This window comes from Pseudophryne corroboree, chromosome 3, assembly GCF_028390025.1.
Source record: "Pseudophryne corroboree isolate aPseCor3 chromosome 3, aPseCor3.hap2, whole genome shotgun sequence".
Lineage (NCBI taxonomy): Eukaryota > Metazoa > Chordata > Amphibia > Anura > Myobatrachidae > Pseudophryne > Pseudophryne corroboree.
This window is the reverse complement of record NC_086446.1, coordinates 225,258,574-225,284,272: the sequence shown is the minus strand read 5'-3', so window position 1 is coordinate 225,284,272 and position 25,699 is coordinate 225,258,574. Positions and strand designations below refer to the sequence as shown.

The 25,699-nt window shown below is 45.0% G+C and overlaps 1 protein-coding gene across 5 annotated transcripts in view; it reads right to left on the bottom strand.

Moving 5' to 3' along the window:
* Nucleotides 1-253: 253 nt before the first annotated feature.
* Nucleotides 254-25,699, bottom strand: part of OGDHL (oxoglutarate dehydrogenase L) — a 245,586-nt gene continuing 220,140 nt past the window's right edge. For all 5 annotated transcript variants that reach the window (XM_063958855.1, XM_063958856.1, XM_063958854.1 and 2 more), the window contains 7 exons: nucleotides 17,870-18,048; nucleotides 9,439-9,510; nucleotides 7,820-7,945; nucleotides 7,664-7,736; nucleotides 4,560-4,723; nucleotides 1,893-2,047; nucleotides 254-459 (listed from right to left, as the gene is read on the bottom strand). In XM_063958855.1, coding sequence (XP_063814925.1) covers nucleotides 336-459; nucleotides 1,893-2,047; nucleotides 4,560-4,723; nucleotides 7,664-7,736; nucleotides 7,820-7,945; nucleotides 9,439-9,510; nucleotides 17,870-18,048 — 893 coding nt within the window. In that variant the 3' untranslated portion in view covers nucleotides 254-335. The remainder of the gene's footprint in view (nucleotides 460-1,892; nucleotides 2,048-4,559; nucleotides 4,724-7,663; nucleotides 7,737-7,819; nucleotides 7,946-9,438; nucleotides 9,511-17,869; nucleotides 18,049-25,699) is intronic.

Sequence of the window (25,699 nt, the reverse complement as noted above, 5' to 3'; positions counted from 1 at the left end):
TTAGAGTGCCCAGTCTCCTGCGGAGCCCGTCTATTCCCCATGGTCCTTACGGAGTTCCCAGCATCCACTAGGACGTCAGAGAAATAGAAACAAACAAATACAATAGACTACAGTATAGGACATACTCTACTACTATTATCAGCTAACTAATACAAGTAACTGATAATGGAACAAATTCCCAGCAAGAACCTGCACATGAATCAAGTAATGTATAAATCGTACTGTGCCATATAAAAACAACATGACACAAAGCTACAGTTCCTAAAATGATTTATTTAGAGGTTATGAGGTATTCTATTACTGTAATACTCTGTTATACTAATTATTCTCCTGTATCAGAAGGTTTTCCCATCAAAACACTCCAAACTGAAGGCTGTGTCCAAAAATCTCTTTAGTTCCATATGGTGAGTGTTTTTATTGCCAGTGGCTGGAGCAGCTGCCGGGTCGCGTCCAACATACCTATAATACAAACATGTAGGTCAATTACATGTATGACAATGTTCTGTCAGCAGGTGTAACAAATCCTCCAATCAACAAACTAAATGCAAAAAAGTCATTGCCCAATCAAGTGCAGCTACATGCATGGCTGCAGGGGAGCACCATTAATGGGAAAGTAGGAGCTGGTCCTAATGGCAGGTCCTGTGAGATACTTTAGTTTTATAGCAAATCAATGCACTAGAGCAGGGGTATAACGAGAACTTTGTGGTCCCCAGCCCCACTGCTCTAACACAACACCTCGCTCCCTGCTCATTTCACAAAGGCCCTGCTCATTTAAAAAAGGTTGTAATCAGGGTCAGACTGGCCCATAGGGGGATAGGAGAAATTCCTGGTGGACACCACTTCCTGGTCCTCCTCCTCCTTCCTTATAAATCTAGTTCAAGATTGCACACTCAAATAATACATTGTTAATCTACTAATGGGTCTGTTATTTGGCACAGTAGGACCTTGGACTGGTGGCTGACATGGGTCCCTATCATTGCATTATCCATACATCCCAACTGTCTGGATTTTGATGGGGCAGTCCTGTTTTTCACGATCTGTCCTGCTGTCCCACTCGCGGGTCGCAGTGTCCCACAGTGGGGGCAGTTGGGAGATGACAGGGAAAGGGGGCATAGCCAGCAGCTCACTGAGCACTGTCCACGCCCCCATAGTGGCAACAACGATCACAACGCTTGGCATGAGGCTACACCCCCTTAAAAGGTCACGCCCATTACCGCAAGGACACCCCCCAATATTAGGCGTGCGCTATTGGTGTCCCTCCTCCAGTGTCACAGAAGTTGGGAGGTATGCATTACCCACAGTGGGTCATTTGTGCCCCAGTCCAACAGTGTCTGTAATCAAGGAGAAGCCTACTTTACAACAGTACCAGAATTGCTCAGATGTGCTTGTGAAGCTGAAATGAAAGTGTCACCTAAAAGAGCACTGATGAGTCTCCCTTATCAGGCTGGGCAAAAGGCCAGACCCAATTGCTTAGCAGACATTTCCGGAATCTTGGTAAACAATGACCTCTTTAAAACACTAAAAGAAAACAACGGACCTTATTCAGGTTTGGTTGCAAAGCACAAAAAGCACACTAATGTGCAAAACCATGTGAACTGCAGGTGGGGCATGTGTAACATGTGCAGAGAGAGTTAGATTTGGGTGGGTTGTGTTCAAACTGAAATCTAAATTGCAGTGTAAAAATAAAGTAGCCAGTAACTACCCTGCACAGAAACAATATAAGCCACCCAAATCTAAATGTCTCTGCACGTGTTACATCTGCACCCCTGTAGTGCAACATGATTTTGCACATTAGTGTGGTTTTTTGGTTTTCTAACAAACCTGAAAAACTCCATAGTTCAAGGATTAAAATTAGCATTTTAAAAGTAAATATTCTATAAGCATAAAATTACCAAATTGGTCTGGTGTGGTTCAGAAGGGTGAGGAAGCGTGGTTTAACATAGTCATAGTAACCCATATTCTTGTGCTCCTCCTGGCACCACACTAATTCTGCCCTGTGATATTTCTCTACCTCTTCCTTCACCAAGTCATACGGAAATGGAGCTATCTGTAACAAACAGTGTTAGACAACATCACTAAGATACCAAAAATAACCACACGTTTACTTACAAACCATATTTCTAATGGGTCAATGTTATGGAAAATTGTACTGTCTCTAGCAATATTACAATAAAATGTGAAAGCCAACTCAGTTCTTTCTAATTTACTAAGCAGTGCGTTTCCAAACCACCACTTATTCTGCAATTTCAGGCGCTGCATTTAAAGGGACAATATTATTAAATACAAAACACGCCTGGTTTTCTATTTAATATTCTTGTCTTATTTAATCCAATGGCCGACACCACCAAAGTAGTCGTGCTTTCAAATAGTGCTGCTTAATAAATTTAGACCCAAGACTCACAGAGTGTTTGTATAAAGACAGCTAGGACTCGCTGTGATATGTTTTAGCACAGTATTAACTCACGCAGTCTGGCTCAGCATATAGAAGATGTGTTCATTTGTGCTATTGCTAAGTGCTTGCAGCATGCTAAAAGTGTGAGACCATGGTGGTCATTCCGAGTTGATCGCTAGCTGCATTTGTTCGCTGTGCAGCAATGAGGTAAAAAAACGGCACTTCTGCGCATGCGGCGCAATGCGCACAACGGCGTTCTTTTACAACGGCCAATGTAGTTTTACACAGCTCTGCATATGGGTGGTCATTCCGAGTTGTTCGCTCGCTAGCTGTTTTTAGCGGCCGTGCAAACGCTATGCCGCCTCCCACTGGGAGTGTATTTTAGCTTAGCAGAAGTGCGAACGAAAGGATCGCAGAACGGCTACAAAGTTTTTTTGTGCAGTTTCAGAGTAGCTCAATACCTACTCAGCGCTTGCGATCACTTCAGACTATTCGGTTCCTGTTTTGACGTCACAAACACGCCCTGCATTCGCCCAGTCACGCCTTCGTTTTTCCTGGTACACCTGCGTTTTTTCGAACCCTCCCTGAAAACGGTCAGTTGACACCCTGAAACGCCCACTTCATGTCAATCACTCTGCGGTCAGCAGTGCGACTGAAAAGCTTTGCTAGACCCTGTGTAAAACTACATCGCCCGTTGTAAAAGTACGCTGCGCATGTGCATTGCGCCGCATACGCATGCGCAGAAGTGCCTTTTTTTTGCCTCATCGCTGCACAGCAAACGAATGCAGCTAGTGATCAACTCGGAATGACCACCTTTATCACTTCACCAGGCTTAATAAATCTGCCCCTCAGTGCCGGGGATCTTTATTGGCGAAATTGCATTTTAGTCACAATGCAGCTAGGACACATCATGACGCTGTGCGGATTAATTTGATATGTGACACGTGTATTTCTGTGTGCGACCAAGGGCCTAATTCAGACCTGATCGCGACTGCGCATGCATGCAGATCATAATGCGCAGGCGTGAGGCCAAACTGGGTGTGGTAACTGGACGTTTTGTGGGAGTGTCAGGAAAAACGCAAGCATTCCCAAGTGTTTTCAGGGCAGATGTGACATCAGCTCCGGCCCGATCAGCCCGTTTCTTTCGCAATGTAGGAGTAAGTCCTGGGCTATGGACAGACTGGAAAAAAACATTAGATGGTGAGTGAGTTGCAAATGGATTTGCAGGTGACCGGCTTTTGCACAACTTTTCGCACAGGTACGCAGACTTGCACGGGGCGGTTTTTCACTCTGTCTGGGCGACGACTATCCAATAGCAAACCCATGCAAATTCACAGAGGAGCGGTCAGGTCTGAATTAGGCCCTGAGACTCTGAATCTGTAAATTAAGTGCTACAATGTAGCAGCCGCAGCTTTTTTCCAACAAAAGTTCCGTTGGTCTCTGTACAGACTACTTCCGACACAATATACAAGTGTTGTATATCAAATTAATGAACACAGTCTCCCGGTACATCCTAGCTGAATCTCGCTGCAACTATGACTCATCTCCGGCAAAAAACCCAAACACTGGATTATAGTGGAGTCGCACAGGACCCGACGGCTAACTTGCACCAGGCATCTTATGCTACGTGGCTGAGGCTAGATGTAGGAGGACACATCTGTACATGAGAGAGCCCTTTCACACCCCTGTTCTGACACATCCACAGTGTGAATTTGCACTACGCAAACTGCTCTGCATCAGACTCTGTGTACACTATTTTATCCACATAATACAGCCACCAAATATATTACTCTATATGTTGTTTACAAATAAAATGTAATTTTACAATGCCCCTATATCCTTGTAGTACACCAATTCAGAAGAGACTATGGTCCCCTTACTTCTTTATGCAGTGTGATGAATAACGGTGTTTAGGGATTCCCTTATAAAGCCCATCTGTTCATCCTCTCCCCTGACAGACTGACCAGTCAATGATAAATGAACTTTCTGATTGGTAGTGTGTTGCTGCCTCATCACTAATCAGGGCAGATATTTTGTCCACATTTGTATTGGTGTGACAGGAAGAATATCCCCCTTTGTGGAAGCGTTTTCTGGCCATTCATTTTGTAACAAAACCGCCTGTCAAAATAATCTGTGGCAAACAGATTAAGGCTGAGAAATATGTTACCTGCTCCAGCCTTGTGATTGCTACTTGGCTTTCCAACTGTTTTTGATGCCTTTCCTTGACAAGCTCGTAATAAACCTTCCCAGTGCAGAAAATGACCCGTCTCACATTGTGAGGATTCTGACAAGCTGCTCCACTTTCAGAAATCAGGCGGCGGAAGATGGTACCTTAAAGTTACAGAATAAGACAAATGGTTAATGTTTTAGCATAAGCAAAGCCCCAGACATGTTTTTTTTTTTTTTTTAAATGACAAATATGACAAAAATGTCATTTAGCAAAACCCGTGGCTAAAATAAAAGGTATTTTAGCCACAAACCACACTCTAGAATTAGCCATGTAAAGGACGGCAACGTAGATTTATAGGAGTGAATTGCTAGATAGTTGTAGTGTAAAATAAGCTCAAGTGATCATCACCTACCAGCCAATTAATTCCTATATTTATTTTTCCTTTTATTTTATATCTCTAAATTTTATATTTTTTATTATTTTTTTCATACCATTTGAGCTTATTTTACACTACTCTAGCACTTCATTCATATAACTCTAAATCCACATCCATTATATGGCTGCTGTTACACACTGCATAATCCGCCATACTTTATACAGCACATTTATTTATATTACTCAGTTTCATTTATTTTTCATCTACCTCCACTAGCGTTCCCATTTGTTATTTTAATCGAGTTTATTAGAGGGAAGCTGCTTACACAATACATTAGTAGCGTTCTTATTTCCATTCCGAAATTTGATGGGAATAAATAGCCCCTAATCCTTCTCATGAACTAACCCCATGTTTTTATATTTCTTTTTGTTTATTCTAAATCTAATTTCCACTGCATTTATGCAGATTTTTATGTTTTTCATATCTTATTTTTTTCCATTTATCATTATCTCGTAATGCCAGTCAGTATTTGTACCCACGTACTGTACTTTTGACGCATTAGCAATGTGGATAAAATGTATATTTTAAGAAAAGGTCTGTGGCTGGACGCCTGACGTTGGTAAATTACAAAGTATGTGGCACACCAAACTGGACTATTTGGCGCAATTTGAGTAAAGGTGTACGTGAGCCCATCTGTATCACTACACCACTGTATTTAGATTATTTAATACTTTTCGCCATTAACGACAGATGTGTCCTCATACATCTTTGCTGTAGTCACGCCAAACTCTTGGCACTCCAGGTCACGTGAGAATCTTCTAGCATCTGCATCTTTTTTGCTGACAATGTGTCATATTTACAACGCAATGCGATTAGCACCGACGAGGAGACTGTGCTGATTAATTTGATTTATGACACTTGTATATCTGTGAGCGACTGAGTCTAATCTGCACATGAAGTGCTACAATGTAACAGCCACATCTTTTTCCAATACAAGTTCTGTTCTGCTCCGCATACAGACTCAGTCACACACAATATACAAGTTATATATCAAATTAATCAGCAGAGTCTCCTGGTGCATCCTAGTTGAGACTGAGAAACACTTTCGGCAAAAAGAGACGCCTGACGCTAGCAGAGTCGCATGGGACCTAGCGGCTCACTCACGTGTGACATCTCATGTTGCATGGAGTATTGAAGCTGCATGTATGAGGACGCATCTGTATGTAAGAATCAAAATCTCCCTAGGTTAATTTATACCAATACATGATTTTTTAAATTTTTCTGTAATTTAGGCAGAAATATGTAAAACAGCAAGTCTTTAACAATTCTAAATCACATTAAGGGGCTTCTCCATATGTCTGAGGCAGGCTGCTTATTAGCATATGTGGGAAAACACCTGTGTGTGCCGCAAATCCATGTGGAAGTCCATCCCGCACACTATTTTTACAACCGCACCCATCATCATTAGTAGGGTTATTTGCACCCACCCCAAGCTGTGTGCATCTCAACTTACATCCGCATGCTACAAACGAGCATGGCAGAAGGCCCACACACCCATGCTAACTCCGTGAGACTGCCCAGTTCAGTGCATCTGCATCCTCACAGCACCAAGGGGGTAATTCAGATTAGATCGCTGCAGCGGCCGCAGTTTGAATTTCTTTGTGAAGTGCGCCCACGCACCTCGGGAGCCCAGTGAGATGCTAAAAGCAGCTCAGGGCTGCAATCGCCTCTGCCTGATTGACAAGCAGAGGAGGTAGCGGGGCAGGAGGGGCGTTAGAACGCCATTGGCGGGGCGTGGTCTGGACAACGCAGGTATATCCGGACCATTGCGGGGGCGGCCCGCGGCGGCTGCATGACGTCACACGCAGCTGCTGCAACCCAGGAAACGGCGGGTAGCTCCCTGACAGCGCGCAGGAGCTGCGCAGTCAGGGAGCTACTCGCTGGGTGCAAAAGCATCGCCGCCGTGCGATCCTTTTGCACCCATGCGGGGCGAAGGGGGGCAGAGCATGACATGCGGGGCGGACTAGCCCTGTGCTGGAGCCCGCATGTCTGAGAAACTGATCATAGATGTGCTAAATTTAGCATATCTACGATCAGATCAGAATTAGGCCCCAAGTTACTGCCCATTTCACTGACAGCGGGCATTCAAAGGAAGGATCTATCGGCATGCACTTGCTAATGCCATCCGTGTGTATATGCATTATTGCCCAGTTCATACAAAGGCATTCATTTCTTCAGCGCATTATGTTGATTTCCGTGTCCACATTTTTATTTGCATCCAACAAAATCAGCAATTAATCTTATCAACAGCCTTACCCAGTGGCCCCATATCTTTACACTCTTACCCCATTACTGCACTTAATCCCTCATCCAACTGATAGTCACCATTAACATAGATAGTATGACACATACACAACCTAATGGCCCCATACATCTATGCAGAGATTCCTGACCCTGCTGAAAACGCCAATCAGCCAACTGAATCTGCCATCAATGATCCTTGATCCATCAGAAATGTCTGATTCCCTGATCCGGAATGAAAATTGTTGGGATCGGGATTTTTAAACTTGTTTAATATCCCCAATCCTGCAATGGGGGGATTGGGGCATTGCCCCAACATACTGCATATGTATGGGGGCCTTAAGATTTACTTTTTGATATACCTGTAGATATACATTTAGGAAAATAGCCAACCGCTGGAGAAACAAATACATTTTATACCAACCTGGCTTCATTTCTTCAAAACTAGACTTTGCTTCAGGGTGCCGCAGCAATGACTTTGGTGTAAACACAATCAGCTGAAAATATAGCAAGTGACAAAGGTTATATAGTAAACCACCAACACACCATTTGCTTTTCACCATCATGAAATTCACTTTACCGGTTTGCGGAAGGGCAATAAAATCTGTCGTCTGAGAACATGGAAGTAGTTGCCTGGAGTGGAACAGTTCACTACGATCCAGTTGCAGTCATACAGCTGGGTAACGTCATAATCTTGTGTAAATTCCTGGGGATATACGATGACCCAATCATAAACCCATCCTACTACTGACCGATGCAATAACATGTTCCCACTAATGTGTAGCTTTTTCAGAGGAAAGATAAAATGGCTCAGAAGACTTAAACAGATTTTTTTTTGTTTGAGAAAAAAAATATTTTATAAAATTTAAGGGGCTATATTTACACAGTGGCGGCTTTTGTAAACTGATACTTATCAGTGGGTTGGAGTTGAAAATTTAAAGCGGCACTCATATGCAGTATAAAGTACGCCGGGAAAAAGCTTGATAATGATCTAAGTGGTGTGACAAATGAGTTAGTTGATACAATTAATTCTACTTTATTTTTGCACTAGACTTACTAGTATTTATTTTCAATTCTGTATTTTATGGTCTCACATATATGGGTGTTAAAAATCAGGTTTTTGACAGGTGTGAATGGTACCTAGAAAGTGCTCTCTGATGTCAGTGCTCCAATGATGTGCGCAAACAGACCTGTACTCTATGGAAATAGGCTCTTAGAGCACAATGGGGGGAGCTTTATCAAACCTTCTAAAGCGGACAAGAGGAGGTCTTACCCATAGCAACCAATCAAATTCTTGCAATCATTTTATAGCAAGTACAGTAAGTGTAAGCTACAATCGAATTGGTTAATATGAGCAACACGTCCATTTTAGTAGGTATGAGAAATCTCCCCATATACTGTATAAGGTGCATAGTATATTATGCTGCAGCACCACTCTGAGATCCGTTAAATGATTGCAGGCAGAATGTACTAAAGTCTAAGGTTCGGTACAAAACAAGAAAATCCAGTTTTCAGGTTTTTTTTTTTACCACATTTCCATATTTATCAAGATCCAGAATGTGATGCATTTCGAAGCTTGGACCCGATGGGTAACAACATCTTTTTTTTTTTTTTTTGCAATAGAATTTACTGCGATCAACTGAATTCCCCGTGTTTGAAAAAATGACAGGAGCTGATTGGTTGGTACTTTATCTCTTTCCAAGCTTTGATAAATCTCCCCCTTACTTTGTTTACATCTAACAACTATGTGGGAAGCTGGAATAATTATATATTTAAAACAAATATTGCTGAATAAAAAAAATCATATCATTATAATGATTCTTTAAGCAAGACATTATTTTTAGTGTTGCTCAATTGCACTAGATTGTGCCTAATAAAAACAGAAAAGTTTAAGCTTTACTTTTTGGATGGGTGAAAAAAAAAGGGACTTGCTACAGAACCTAACTTCAAAGGCAAACTATGCTCTGTTTTCCAGATACACACTGGTGTAATATGTTTGCATTAGCTTGGTTAAAATTGCATAATATAATACATCTATCTGGACACGAGTCATAACCATTATTTCATTATGTACTAACCAGAAGGAAAGCAGAAAAATAATGAGCACACAGACCAATATAAAAATGGATTCTCTAACAGGTACATTTGGAAAAGAAGGTCAAGATGGAGTAAGGCATAGTGTTAGACAAATCAACTTACAGGATAAGCATCGCAGTCATCATTGCTCATCTGCAGGAACCTTTCAGGTCTGGCTGAAGAATGCTCAGGACCCTGGTAATAACATTAGGCAGAAGAGTTTAAAAAAAATGCTTGTCTGAGAATTACATTACTGATAGCCAGGGAGAAGCAGCAGCATTAAAGGCCCCTGAGAAGCAATTTATTCTGCTGCAATAGGAAATGTCCCTCATGAAATATGAAATACCGACTGGAAAGGGCGGTCAAAGTTATCATTTAAAAGAAAGAAGAAAAGGACAAATGAAAAACTAGACCACGTTTTTCAGAGGAAACTTAGTGGACTGAATTTAACGGAGTCACATTTGGACAGACAACATGAACCGGACTTATATTGAGGTAAGCAAACTGCAACAAAGGACATGGAATACACCTTACGATAAACTATTCATTTTCTACTATCAAAGTACATGGAAAAATGGCAGTTTCCCAGGCTAAGGGTCTTACGGGAGAAGTGCTGGCCATAATTTGATCTTGTTCTAAACCAGCAAAACATGCTTAAATGACATATATTCCTCATTTAACATTGGCTGTAAAAACGCAGCACGAATGTAGGTATAAACCTATCACCACAAAACAGTGGTTTTAAGTGTTTTGAATCACATGTACTGTACAGTATCTTAATATACATGCAACTTAGAGCATATAAATGTGGCTGTGGGTAATGTACACTATTGTGGGTGAAGACTGCTTTATACTTTTCCCCCCTGAACAATGAAGATATAGGGATATATTCAATAAAAGTCAGGTCCATTCCGTCATGCAGTTGTCGGAATGGACCCAACAACCCCTATTCAAAGAGCGGCCAAATCAGACTGTCGGATTTAGCCGTTCCCTGTGTCCTGTCCTCCCGCTGGGTGTGCTGACAGCAGCGGTGGGGGGAGCAGAGAGCGGCGACCGCTGGGGGTGCAGTGTGAGGCGGCCGGCGGGGGGAGCAGCAAACCCCTTCCGACCTATTCCAGTCGGAAACTGACAGCAGTTTCCGACTCTTATTGAATATACCCAATAGATAATAATAGTAATTTGCTTCCAAATGTCAAAAACAGGCGTTCAAAGAAGTTGGTACAACGAGTTTTATGGTAAGAACTTAACTTTGTTAAAACTCTTTCTGCGAGGTACACTGGGCTCCACAAGGAATGGACCATGGGGTGTAGAGTAGGATCTTGATCCGAGGCACCAACAGGCTCAAAGCTTTGACTGTTCTCAGAATGCATAGCACCGCCTCCCATATCACCCCGCCTCCCTGCACAGGATCTCAGTTTTTAGTTAACCAGTCCAATGCAGTAGCAGGAAAAGAGACGACAACGGTTAGTAGCCACAACACCGCATTCTCACGACAGGAGACGTGTCAGCGGCTAATGCCATACCAACCCAAAGAAGCTAAGTGCATCAGGGTGGGTGCCTTGTGGAGCCCAGTGTACCTCGCAGAAAGAGTTTTAACAAAGGTAAGTTCTTACCATAAAACTTGTTTTCTGCTGCGGGGTACACTGGGCTCCACAAGAAATGGACAATGGGGATGTCCTAAAGCAGTTCCTTATGGGAGGGGACGCACTGTAGCGGGCACAAGAACCCGGCGTCCAAAGGAAGCATCCTGGGAAGTGGCAGTATCGAAGGCATAGAACCTTATGAACGTGTTCACAGAGGACCACGTAGCCGCCTTGCACAATTGTTCAAGGGTCGCACCACGTTGTGCCGCCCAAGAAGGTCCAACAGGCCGAGTAGAATGGGCCTTAATGTGATCAGGAGCAGAGAGACCAGCCTTCACATAAGCATGTGCAATCACCATTCTAATCCATCTGGCCAAAGTTTGCTTGTGAGCAGGCCAGCCACGTTTGTGAAATCCAAACAGTACAAAGAGAGAAACAGATTTCCTAATAGGAGAAGTTCTCTTCACATAGATACGGAGAGCCCGTACCACATCCAAAGACCGCTCTTTGGGAGACAGATCAGGAGAAACAAGTGCCGGAACTACAATCTTCTGATTAAGGTGGAACGAAGAAACCACCTTAGGTAGATAGCCGGGATGGGTCCTAAGAACCGTCCGGTCACGGTGAAATATCAGATATGGGGAACTACAGGGCAAGGCACCCAAATCCGACACTCTTCTAGCTGAAGCAATAGCCAGCAGAAACACCACCTTAAGGGAAAGCCACTTAAGGTCAGCTGAACCAAGAGGTTCAAACGGAGACTCTTGTAATGCATCCAAAACCACCGACAAGTCCCAAGGAGCCACAGGCGGGACATAGGGAGGTTGGATATGCAACACGCCCTGAGTAAAGGTATGCACATCAGGTAAGGTCGCAATTTTTCTCTGAAACCACACCGACAAGGCAGATATTTGAACCTTGAGGGAGGCCAGACGCAGGCCTAAGTCCAGGCCCTGCTGAAGAAAAGCCAACAACTGGGCTATACTAAACTTGGAAGCGTCATAATCGTTAGATGCGCACCAAACAAAGTAAGAATGCCAGACCCTATAGTAAATCCGAGCCGAAGCCGGTTTCCGGGCCCGCAACGTAGTTAGAATGACCGCCTCAGAAAACCCTTTAGCCCTTAAGACGGAAGCTTCAAGAGCCACGCCGTCAAAGACAGCCAGGCTAGGTCCTGAACGAGGAGGTCTGTGCGTTGTGGAAGTAGAATTGGACGCTCTGACGATAGGCCTTGCAGGTCTGATAACCAGTGCCGTCTGGGCCACGCTGGAGCTATGAGAAGCAGAATTCCTTTTTCTTGCTTGAACTTCCGAATTAACCTGGGCAGGAGTGACACCGGAGGGAACACGTACGGCAGCCGAAACCTCCACGTTACCGCCAGCACATCCACGAATGCTGCTTGAGGATCCCTTGTCCTTGCTCCGAAGACCGGAACCTTGTGATTGTGTCGAGACGCCATCAGATCTACGTCTGAAAGGCCCCACCTTTCCCCTAGGAGTTGAAATACTTCTGGATGGAGGCCCCACTCGCCGGCATGCACGTCCTGACAACTGAGAAAGTCCGCTTCCCAATTCTGGACTCCCGGAATGAATATTGCCAATATGGCCGGTAGATTGCGTTCTGCCCACTGTAGAATCCGTGAGACTTCCTTCATTGCTAGGCGGCTTCGAGTGCCGCCTTGATGATTTATATAAGCCACTGTGGTGGCGTTGTCCGACTGTACTTGAACAGGACGGTTCTGAATTAAATGCTGGGCTAGGTTCAAGGCGTTGAAGACCGCCCGCAACTCTAGAATACTGATCGAGAGGAGGGACTCCTCCTTGGTCCACCGCCCCTGAAGGGAGTGTTGCTCCAGCACCGCACCCCAACCTCTTAGACTGGCATCTGTCGTCAACAGGACCCAGTCGGATATCCAGAACGGATGGCCCCTGCACAGTTGTTGGTCCCGGAGCCACCAGAGCAGCGATAGACGGACCTCCGGAGTCAATGATATCATTTGAGACCTGATCCGGTGAGGCAGGCCGTCCCATTTGGCTAGAATCAGCCTCTGGAGAGGGCGAGAGTGAAATTGAGCGTACTCTACCATGTCAAATGCTGACACCATGAGGCCCAGCACCTGCATCGCCGAATGTATCGACACTTGCGGACGAGATAGGAAGCAACGAATCCTGTCCTGAAGTTTCAGGACTTTCTCCTGAGACAGGAACAACCTCTGGTTGTGAGTGTCCAATAGTGCTCCCAGATGCACCATGCTCTGAGCAGGGATCAGGGATGACTTCTTCCAGTTGATGAGCCACCCGTGGGCTTGCAGAAACTGGACCGTCACATCTAGATGACGCAGGAGAAGTTCTGGGGAATTTGCCAGGATTAACAAGTCGTCCAAACACGGCAGTATCCTGACCCCTTGACGGCGGAGTACCACCGTCATCATCGCCATGACTTTTGTAAAGACTCGCAGAGCCGTTGTTAAACCAAAAGGTAATGCCCGAAACTGGTAATGGCAGTTGCCAATCGCAAATCTCAGGTATTGCTGATGAGACACTGCTATAGGAATATGCAGGTAAGCATCCTGTATATTCAGGGAGACCATGAAGTCCCCAGGTTCCAAGGCCAGAACTATAGAGCGAAGGGTTTCCATCTTGTTCAATGCCTTGAAGTTGAGAATGGGCGAGGAAGATCCATTCGGTTTTGGGACTAGAAACAGCGGAGAATAGTACCCCCGGCCCCTCTGCGCAAGAGGCACCTGTACCACGACTCCTGTATTCAGGAGGGTCTGTACCACCGAATGTAGAGTTCTTGCCTTTGTCTGGTCCAACGGGACGTCTGTCCAGCAAAATCGATGAGGAGGTCGGTTTTTGAAGGCTATGGCGTAACCTTGAGTGACGACTTCCCGTACCCAGGCATCTGAAGTGGTCTTCAACCATTCCTGGGTATACCCTAGAAGCCGGCCCCCCACCCTAGGATCCCCCAGGGGGAGGCCCGCACCATCATGCGGCAGGCTTATCGGTCTTGGAAGCTGGCTGACGGGCCACCCAGGCTCTTTTGGGCTTTGGCTTACCAGGTTCGGAAGTGCGGGCCTGCTTATGGTACGCCTGACCTTTTGCTTTACCTGAAGGACGAAAGGGGCGAAAGGAAGTACCTTTAGCCTTCGACACAGAAGGAGCAGTACTTGGCAGACAGGCAGTTTTGACAGTAGCCAAGTCAGCCACAATCTTATTTAAATCCTCCCCAAACAGAATATCTCCCTTAAAGGGAGTACCTCCAGGGTTTTTCTAGAGTCCAGATCCACAGACCAGGATCTCAGCCACAATATCCGGCGAGCCAGGACTGACGTAGTAGAGGCCTTGGCTGCCAGGATACCGGCATCAGAAGCCGCCTCTTTAATATAACGAGAAGCTGTGACAATATAAGACAAGCATTGTCTAACATGGTCAGAGGAGATTTCAGCATCTAACTCCAAGGCCCATGATTCAATGGCCTCTGCAGCCCAAGTAGCTGCAATAGTGGGCCTTTGTGCAGCACCCGTGATGGTGTAAATCGCTTTCAGACAACCCTCCGCGCGTTTATCCGTAGGCTATTTCAGAGACGTGACGGTGGTGACCGGTAGAGCTGAGGAAACCACCATCCTAGCCACATGTGAGTCCACTGGAGGAGGCGTTTCCCAATTCTTAGACAGCTCCGGCACGAGGGGATAGCGAGCCATCATCTTCTTTTGAGGCACAGACTTCGTACCCGGGTTTTCCCAGGGTTCCTGACGTATATCAATTAGGTGGTCAGAGTGAGGTAAAACTTGTTTAATCACCTTCTGACGCTTGAACCTATCTGGTTTCTTAGGAGGAACGGATGGCTCGGGATCATCCGTAATCTGTAAAATTAACTTAATAGCCTCCAAAAGATCAGGAACATCCACATGTGAACCACCCTCCCCATCAGCCGTATCTGAGTCAGAACCTGTGGGGTCAGTGTAAGTGCCGTCTTCATCCGACGAGGTGTCAGTGACAGCAGTGGATTGTGAGGAGACAAGCGCTCGCTTAGAGGACCCCTTGGACGTAGGCGAGCGACGGTCAGACTTTTTAGTAGTCAGGGACTGGTTCAACTTCTTTATTTGAGCAGATAAATCGTCCGCCCACGGCGGGTTAGCTGCAGGGACCACAAACGGTTGACCCGGCATTGGGGGTCCCATAGGGGGTGTTAGTTTATGAACTAGCGTATGCAGAAGCGTGGAAAACGCGGCCCACGGCAGGTCATTATTTGCCCCCGTCCCACTGGGGGGCAAGGAGTCCCCAGAACTAGTGCCCAAAGCTGCTATATTCTCCTCATAGGTATCTGCGGCTTCAGCAACACCGGCAGTGTGTTCAGCCCCAGACCTGTTACCCTTATAAGCAGACATGATATAACTTGCAGTATCAGGTAACACAGTACAATTTGTCAGCAGCACAATAGCCCTAGCCCAAACCCCTGCGCAGTGTAGTTAGCACCAGCAGAGATAAAGGAGAGATATGGTGACTAAATCACAGAGAAAAATACGTAATACAGTCTATCTTTGTGAAAATCCTATATTAGCTAAAACCTGACGCACCAAGCCCCCTCAGGTTATAGAATATAGGGATAGCAGGTTGAGTGAAAGACACGAAATGGACACCACTCAGCTATCAAATGCACACACAAATAGTCACAGTCTGTACAATGCAGAGGTTATTACTAACAATAATACTGCACTGGACTAGCTTACACAGCTATATAACAATAGATATAACAGTACACAGTAAGAACTGGATGTATATCACAGAGTAATTGTACTAGGAAACCCTGACTAAATGCACTCTTTCTTACTAACACTGACTAAAAAAGACAGGTAGAATACTTAAGTGTCTTGTAAAGTCACAGCACTGACAACCAGGCGGCTTTACATAGGAGGATTTGCCCAAGCATTCCCAGGAACAGTGAGCTGAGGGATAATGGCGCCGCAGACACTGCCAGGGAGTGAGGGAGAGACAGATATGCAGCTCCAGGGCGGGAACATTTGCAGTAAATGGCGCCCTGGGGCTGGGGGAGGGGCTTCAGGTCCAAGCTCTATCCCCCTGCTGGCAAAACCACCGGGTACTGCGGGCTCTAATTAAACGGCTTATAGAGAAAACCTGACCTGTCCCATGCCCTGGTGATTTAGTGGGATCGCCTGTACCGCCACAGTGTCCACCGGCAGCCCGCGCGGCCCGCCTCCCACTGACCGCGCCGGATCGCGATAAAGACCGGGTCCCGCAAGCGGGACCCACTTACCACCTCCCGAAGCGCGGCCACGCGATCCCGGTGAGCCCCCGTCGTGTGTGCCTGACAAGAAGAAAACCGGAGCCTCCTGCAGTAGTTACCCGGCAACCAGGGCTCGGGAGTGTACAGCGCCGCTGGGGAGAGCCGGAGCTGCAGCCGTGAATGTCCACTGACATGTAACACAGCTGCTGCCCTTGAAGTCTTCACTTTTTTTCCTCAGAAAAAAAGCTCTTCTTAGGGCTGCCTGGAGCAGCCCCTCTGTTAAGTGCCTGCTACTGCAGCACCAACTACAAAACTGACATCCTGTGCAGGGAGGCGGGGTGATATAAGAGGCGGCGCTATGCATTCTGGGAACAGTCAAAGCTTTGAGCCTGTTAGTGCCTCGGATCAAGATCCTACTCTACACCCCATTGTCCATTCCTTGTGGAGCCCAGTGTACCCCGCAGCAGAAAATCTGTTTCACTTAACCAATTTGCCTGAATGGGTTGGTTTTGATATGCCAGCGGTCAGATTACTGACAGTGGCATCCTGATCGTGAGAATCCAGACAGGCGCAAGGTAAGTATTTTTACCTTTCCCCAATGCCCCCATAGCCATACCTTTCTGCAGCCTAAACCTAACACCCCCTTCCCCAGCCTAACCCTCTCTGTGGTGCCTAAACATAACCCCCATTCCTGCAGCCTAACCCTACCCCCACCCCCTGCGACTTACCTCTTCGGCAGCCTGGTAAACACTCGTTCGGGATCCCGGCAGCCGGGGTTCCTACAGCGGTACTGTGATCCTAGCCGGGATGCCTGAGCCAGCATTCCAGCATCGGCATTACGACTTCCGGGATCCCGACCACCGGATCCTTTCTGAACTACAGTTTTTGTCCATTTTCAAGTGTTCGGGAGCAAATAACTGATTGTTATTGCTCCCAAACACAACAAGATTTTCAATGGTTGGATGAAAGTTGAACAGGTGTATGGCCAGCTTTAATGTGTAACTATAACATTTTAAGCCAATAGCAAAATTTTTCAAGGATCCCCCATGTTACTCCCAAGAGCGAAAAGAACACATATGCCATACCTCGACAGGGGTAGTTGGCTCCTCCTCCCTCCCCCCCTTCCCAATCCAACCTGAAGTTAAAATGTCAATAAGTAATTAACATAACTGGTGACATCACCAAAGTAAATAAAAGCATCTTGTTACATTAGTTACCATAATAATAATAATAATACTAAAAAAAAAATTTGTTGAAAAAAACCTTTTAGCAATACTATAGTTAGAAGTATTTCCTGCTCCCAGTGTACTGTGAACAATGAGAGAAATGGCTGTGTATAAACACAAGAAAGCAGAAATTATGAAAGAAGTGCTGGGCTTGTAATAACATTTACAATGAGAATATTCACAATAGAAGATAACACTACTTACATACATAAAATAAGGGAGTTTTTCATATTTTGTCACATTGATTAGTCACATATATATGCATTATAAACTTTTCTCAAATATCTGAACTTAATACATTCTTGTTTATAGGCACAGCTCATTTAACTTCTTTAAGACACTGAATAATGAATGTGAGTCTGGATAAACAGTAATTCCTCATTCAGTCATTATGTATGAGTTTCCTCTCCTGGGGCACTGGATATTTCTTAACCTTCCCACTGTACAAACCAGTCAGTTACTCATTGATGAATAGCTGTGAGATTAGCATGCACTTACCATTCCTTCCATTCCATGGGGTAAGAGCAGCACAATACCATTGTGCCGGACCCACTTGGCCTGTCCAGAGCTGATAAACTGGTCAATTATGCATTGTGCTGTGTTGTGGAAATCACCAAACTGAGCTTCCCACAAAACCAAGGCATTGGGGCTTGCCATGGCAAAACCAAGCTCAAAACCTAAAAAAATCAAAACAAAAAACCCCACAGAATTACGGCAAGCAGAGGGTGCTATTATTTGTGTGCAATTCATTAATACAGTAACATGTATCTGTAGGAGTGATAGGCAAGATGTTCGTAAGCTGTGTACACACTAGACCAGTGATGGCTAACCTTGACACTCCAGCTGTTGTTGAACTACACATCCCAGCATGCCCTGCATCAGTTTTAGCATGGCCAAATAGCAAAACTGTAGCAGGGCATGCTGGGATGTGTACTTCAACAACAGCTGGAGTGTCAAGGTTAGCCATCATTGCCCTAGACCATCGTGGATCGAGGCCTACAGCAAGGAACGACGCACAGGAGTGCACAATAGTGCTACACACTAGACAATGTAGACAATTTGACGTTCCACTTTGGCTCAAAAGGACAAGTTGTCCAATATATCGTTTAATGTGTACCCAGCTATAGACAAGCAAATGATGAGATAGAAGGAACTGGGAACACACTGAATAGATGCTAAGAAAAGCAGCTGGGGGCTTGTTTGGTGGAGGAGAGACCCATATGATAAAACAGGTTATTACATATAAAAGACTAACTGGTAGCAATTAAAATATATAAAAATAATGTGTCCATGTCTAATCTTATATAAAAAAAATAATCATAAATATCTCATTTTATCAATCTCCTTGTTTCCACCTCACTATTTACTATGTAAAACCTCTCAAATATTATGAAAAATAAATTGCTCTATGGAAAAAGAATGATAATAATGGTTATTTATTGATGACTTTTTTTACAATTACACATTAGATTAACTCATAATTTAAGAAAAGGCATCTTGCTGAGAATACAGCTGTATCATTTTTAATTAGTGCCATCTTCCAACGTGTGCAGAGCGTGCTGGCTGAGGTGACAGGCAGGGTCTGAGCTCCTTGTTATTCTACACGCACAGCCGGACGCCATCAGAGGCCACCACTAAGCGCTCACTGGCAGGTGTCATGTACCTGTCATTTCTACTATTACCAGGTCACATTCCCCCTGGAAGAGAGACCTGCAAGAGTTTATCTTTACCGTCAAGACTGCAGAAGATTTATTAAGCACAAAAGGATGGATATAGAGAAGAGCAGAAATAAAGCAAATCCCTTTATTATCCAGCATACTCTAAAGTAGGCACAAAACAAGCAACGCACAATATGAAAAACAAAAAAATCACTTTAAAACGAACTGAAACATGTACAGTATATAAAGCTGCTTGGCTAAAGTAACAAACTCAATATATAGAAGTGCTGCTAAATGATTCTGCACAATGTGAGTGAGCTGGACAGGAAACACTACATGTGTAACTGACCCTACCTGTGACAATGATGTCTGCCAGTACAGTACACATGCTTGAGCCTTAAGCTGAGGTTTCAGACACTATTACATGCCTTTGAAACGGGATGCGGTCAATTTACCTACAATCAAAATCCCGACAGTCAAAATACCGACAACCATTGACCGACGGTCAAAATCCAGACTAAGGGAGCATGTTGTTATAGCAACATATGTATTTTGCCCTTGTCCTCATAAAACTGTTGGGTACTAGGTAGTGATGAGCGGGTTCGGTTCCTCAGGATCCGAACCCCCCCGAACTTCACCCATTTTTGCACGGTTCCAAGCAGACTCGGATCCTCCCGCCTTGCTCGGTTAACCTGAGCGTGCCCGAACGTAATCATCACGCTGTCGGATTCTCGCGAGATTCGTATTCTATATAAGGAGCAACGCGTCGCCGCCATTTTTCACTCGTGCATTGGAGATGATAGTGAGAGGACGTAGCTGGTGTTCTCTCAGTTTCTGTGTTCAGTGTGCTGCAAATATCTGTGCTCAGTGTGCTGCAAATATCTGTGCTCAGTGTGCTGCAAATATCTGTGCTCAGTGTGCTACAAATATCTATTTTCTCTGCCTGAAAAACGCTCCATATCGGTGCTCAGTGTGCTGCAAATATCTGTGCTCAGTGTGCTTTATTGTGGGGACTGGGGACCACCAGTATTATATAGTAGGAGGACAGTGCAGAGTTTTGCTGACCAGTGACCACCAGTATTATACGTTCTCTGCCTGAAAAACGCTCCATATCTGTGCTGCATTGTAGTATATAGTAGGAGGACAGTGCAGAATTTTGCTGACCAGTGACCACCAGAATTATATCAGTACGGTACAGTAGTCCACTTCTCTACCTACCTCTGTGTCGTCAAGTATACTATCCATCCATACCTGTGGTGCATTTAAGTTTTTGTGCGCAGTATATATATATAGTAGTAGGACAGTGCATAATTTTGCTGACCACCAGTATATAATATATAGCAGTACGGTACAGTAGGCCACTGCTCTACCTACCTCTGTGTCGTCAAGTATACTATCCATCCATACCTGTGGTGCATTTAAGTTTTTGTGCGCAGTATATATATAGTAGTAGGACAGTGCATAATTTTGCTGACCACCAGTATATAATATATAGCAGTACGGTACAGTAGGCCACTGCTCTACCTACCTCTGTGTCGTCAAGAATACTATCCATCCATACCTGTGGTGCATTTAAGTTTTTGTGTGCAGTATATATATAGTAGTAGGACAGTGCATAATTTTGCTGACCACCAGTATATAATATATAGCAGTACGGTACAGTAGGCCACTGCTCTACCTACCTCTGTGTCGTCAAGTATACTAACCATCCATACCTGTGGTGCATTTCAGTTTTTGTGCGCAGTGTATATATAGTAGTAGGAGTGCATAATTTTTCTGACCACCAGTATATAATATATAGCAGTACGGTACAGTAGGCCACAGCTCTACCTACCTCTGTGTCGTCAAGTATACTAACCATCCATACCTGTGGTGTATTTAAGATTTTGTGCGCAGTGTATATATAGTAGTAGGACAGTGCATAATTTTTCTGACCACCAGTATATAATATATAGCAGTATGGTACAGTAGGCCACTGCTCTACCTACCTCTGTGTTGTCAAGTATACTATCCATCCATACCTGTGGTGCATTTAAGTTTTTGTGCGCAGTATATATATAGTAGTAGGACAGTGCATAATTTTGCTGACCACCAGTATATAATATATAGCAGTACGGTACAGTAGGCCACTGCTCTACCTACCTCTGTGTCATTAAGTATACTATCCATCCATACCTGTGGTGCATTCAAGTTTTTGTGCGCAGTATATATAGTAGTAGGCCATTGCTATTGATATATTACTGGCATATAATTCCACACATTAAAAAATGGAGAACAAAAATGTGGAGGATAAAATTGGGAAAGATCAAGATCCACTTCCACCTCGTGCTGAAGCTGCTGCCACTAGTCATGGCCGAGATGATGAAATGCCATCAACGTCGTCTGCCAAGGCCGATGCCCAATGTAATAGTAGAGAGCATGTAAAATCCAAAAAACAAAAGTTCAGTAAAATGACCCAAAAATCTAAATTAAAAGCGTCTGAGGAGAAGCGTAAACTTGCCAATATGCCATTTACGACACGGAGTGGCAAGGAACGGCTGAGTCCCTGGCCTATGTTCATGGCTAGTGGTTCAGCTTCACATGAGGATGGAAGCACTCATCCTCCTGCTAGAAAACTTAAAAGAGTTAAGCTGGCAAAAGCACAGCAAAGAACTGTGCGTTCTTCTAAATCACAAATCCCCAAGGAGAGTCCAATTGTGTCGGTTGCGATACCTGACCTTCCCAACACTGGACGGGAAGAGGTGGCGCCTTCCACCATTTGCACGCCCCCTTCAAGTGCTGGAAGGAGCACCCGCAGTCCAGTTCCTGATAGTCAAATTGAAGATGTCACTGTTGAAGTACACCAGGATGAGGATATAGGTGTTGCTGGCGCTGGGGAGGAAATTGAAAGGAGGATTCTGATGGTGAGGTGGTTTGTTTAAGTCAGGCACCCGGAGAGACACCTGTTGTCCGTGGGACGAATATGGCCATTGACATGCCTGGTCAAATGACAAAAAAAAATCACCTCTTCGGTGTGGAATTACTTCAACAGAAATGCGGACAACTGGTGTCAAGCCGTGTGTTGCCTTTGTCAAGCTGTAATAAGTAGGGGTAAGGACGTTAACCACCTAGGAACATCCTCCCTTATATGTCACCTGGAGCGCATTCATAAGAAGTCATTGACAAGTTCAAAAACTTTGGATGACAGCGGAAGCAGTCCACTGCCAACTAAATCCCTTCCTCTTGTAACCAAGCTCCTGCAAACCACACCACCAACTCCCTCAGTGTCAATTTCCTCCTTAGACAGGAAAGCCAATAGTCCTGCAGGCCATGTCACTGTCAAGTCTGACGAGTCCTCTCCTGCCTGGGATTCCTCTGATGCATCCTTGAGTGTAACGCCTACTGCTGCTGGCGCTGCTGTTGTTGCTGCTTGGAGTCGATCGTCATCCCAGAGGGGAAGTCAGAAGACCCCTTGTACTACTTCCAGTAAGCAATTGACTGTCCAACAGTCCTTTGCGAGGAAGATGAAATATCACAGCAGTCATCCTGCTGCAAAGCGGATAACTCAGGCCTTGGCAGACTGGGTGGTGAAAAACGTGTTTCCGGTATCCACCGTTAATTCACAGGGAACTAGAGAATTGATTGAGGTACTGTGTCCCCGGTACCAAATACCATTTAGGTTCCATTTCTCTAGGCAGGCGATACCGAAAATGTGCACAGACGTCAGAAAAAGTGTCACCAGTGTCCCAAAAAATGCAGTTGTACCCAATGTCCACTTAACCACGGACATGTGGACAAGTGGAGCAGGGCAGACTCAGGACTATATGACTGTGACAGCCCACTGGGTAGATGTATTGCCTCCCGCAGCAAGAACAGCAGCGGCGGCACCAGTAGCAGCATCTCGCAAACGCCAACTCGTTCCTAGGCAGGCTACGCTTTGTATCACCGCTTTCCATAAGAGGCACACAGCTGACAACCTCTTACGGAAACTGAGGAACATCATCGCAGAATGGCTTACCCCAATTGGACTCTCCTGGGAATTTGTGACATCGGACAACGCCACCAATATTGTGCGTGCATTACATGTGGGCAAATTCCAGCACGTCCCATGTTTTGCACATACATTGAATTTGGTGGTGCAGAATTATTTAAAAAACGACAGGGGTGTGCAAGAGATGCTGTCGGTGGCCCGAAGAATTGCGGGCCACTTTCAGCATTCAGCCACCGCGTGCCGAAGACTGGAGCACCAGCAAACACTCCTAAACATGCCCTGCCATCATCTGAAGCAAGAAGTGGTAACGAGGTGGAATTCAACCCTCTATATGCTTCAGAGGATGGAGGAGCAGCAAAAGGCCATTTAAGCCTATACAGCTACCTACGATATAGGCAAAGGAGGGGGAATGCACCTGACTCAAGCGCAGTGGAGAATGATTTCAACGTTGTGCAAGGTTCTGCAACCCTTTGAACTTGCCACACGTGAAGTCAGTTCAGACACTGCCAGCCTGAGTCAGGTCATTCCCCTCATCAGGCTTTTGCAGAAGAAGCTGGAGAGATTGAAGGAGGAGCTAAAACAGAGCGATTCCACTAAGCATGTGGTACTTGTGGATGGAGCCCTTAATTTGCTTAACCAGGATTCACGGGTGGTCAATCTGTTGAAATCAGGGCACTACATTTTGGCCACCGTGCTCGATCCTAGATTTAAAACCTACGTTGTTTCTCTCTTTCCGGCAGACACAAGTCTGCAGAGGTTCAAAGACCTGCTGGTGAGAAAATTGTCAAGTCAAGCGGAACGTGACCCGTCAACAGCTCCTCCTTCACATTCTCCCGCAACTGGGGCTGCGAGGAAAAGGCTAAGAATTCTGAGCCCACCCGCTGGCGGTGATGCAGGGCAGTCTGGAGCGAGTGCTGACATCTGGTCCGGACTGAAGGACCTGCCAAAGATTACTGACATGTCGTCTACTATCACTGCATATGATTCTGTCACCATTGAAAGACTGGTGGAGGATTATATGAGTGACCGCATCCAAGTAGGCACGTCAGGCAGTCCGTACGTATACTGGCAGGAAAAAGAGGCAATTTGGAGGCCCTTGCAGAAACTGGCTTTATTTTACTTAAGTTGCCCCCCCTCCAGTGTGTACTCCGAAAGAGTGTTTAGTGCAGCCGCTCACCTTGTCAGCAATCGGCGTACGAGGTTACTTCCAGAAAATGTGGAGAAGATGATGTTCATCAAAATTAATTATAATCAATTCCTCCGTGGAGACATTCACCAGCAATTGCCTCCAGAAAGTACACAGGGACCTGAGATGGTGGATTCCAGTGGGGACAAATTAATAATCTGTGAGGAGGGGGATGTACACAGTGAAAGGGGTGAGGAATCGGACGATGAGGAGGAGGTGGACATCTTGCCTCTGTAGAGCCAGTTTGTGCAAGGAGAGATTGATTGCTTCTTTTTGGTGGGGGCCCAAACCAACCAGTCATTTCAGTCACAGTCGTGTGGCAGACCCTGTCGCTGAAATGATGGGTTTGTTAAAGTGTGCATGTCCTGTTTATACAACATAAGGGTGGGTGGGAGGGCCCAAGGACAATTCCATCTTGCACCTCTTTTTTCTTTCATTTTTCTTTGCATCATGTGCTGTTTGGCGACTATTTTTTGAAGTGCCGTCTTGTCTGACACTGCAGTGCCACTCCTAGATGGGCCAGGTGTTTGTGTCGGCCACTTGGGTCGCTTAGCTTAGTCACACAGATACCTCATTGCACCTCTTTTTTTCTTTGCATCATGTGCTGTTTGGGGACTATTTTTTGAAGTGCCATCCTGTCTGACACTGCAGTGCCACTCCTAGATGGGCCAGGTGTTTGTGTCGGCCACTTGGGTCGCTTAGCTTAGTCATCCAGCGAACTCGGTGCAAATTTTAGGACTAAAAATAACATTGTGAGGTGTTCAGAATAGACTGGAAATGAGTGGAAATTATGGTTATTGAGGTTAATAATACTATGGGATCAAAATGACCCCCAAATTCTATGATTTAAGCGGTTTTTGAGGTGTTTTTGTAAAAAACCACCCGAATCCAAAACACACCCGAATCCGACAAAAAATTTTCAGGGAGGTTTTGCCAAAATGCGTCCGAATCCAAAACACGGCCGCGGAACCGAATCCAAAACCAAAACACAAAACCCGAAAAATGTCCGATACACATCACTAGCTAGTGGTCCTGCTTACAGTGAGTTGTATGTGCATTGTTTCAAAGGGATCAGTATGAAATGCCTACATCAAAATTCATCAGGGGCCCCTGATGAAAACCAGAAAGCGTTGAAACAGCTGTTGGGCGGATCGTAGCAGTGGGTATTTCCAGATGGATTGTCAGGAATAAAAAACCCTTTTCCTTCTTTCAAACGTGAGTGCTGGTCTAATTTCTTTTTTCCATTGTGGAGGAAGTGAGTGTTTGTATATATATATATATATATATATATATATATATATATATATATATAGGGCTACAAATTCCTTTGATACAGATGTGTCCTTTTTCATCTTTCCTCTGTGCGCTATAAGGCACGTTACATGTAACGCATGAGTGCCATGTGACTCGGTAGCACTGAACGTCTTTTTTTATTTATTTTTCAGCGAAAATGCGTCTTAGACTTCTGCTGATTAATATGATCTGCAGCATACCTATATTCTGTTTGTATCTGT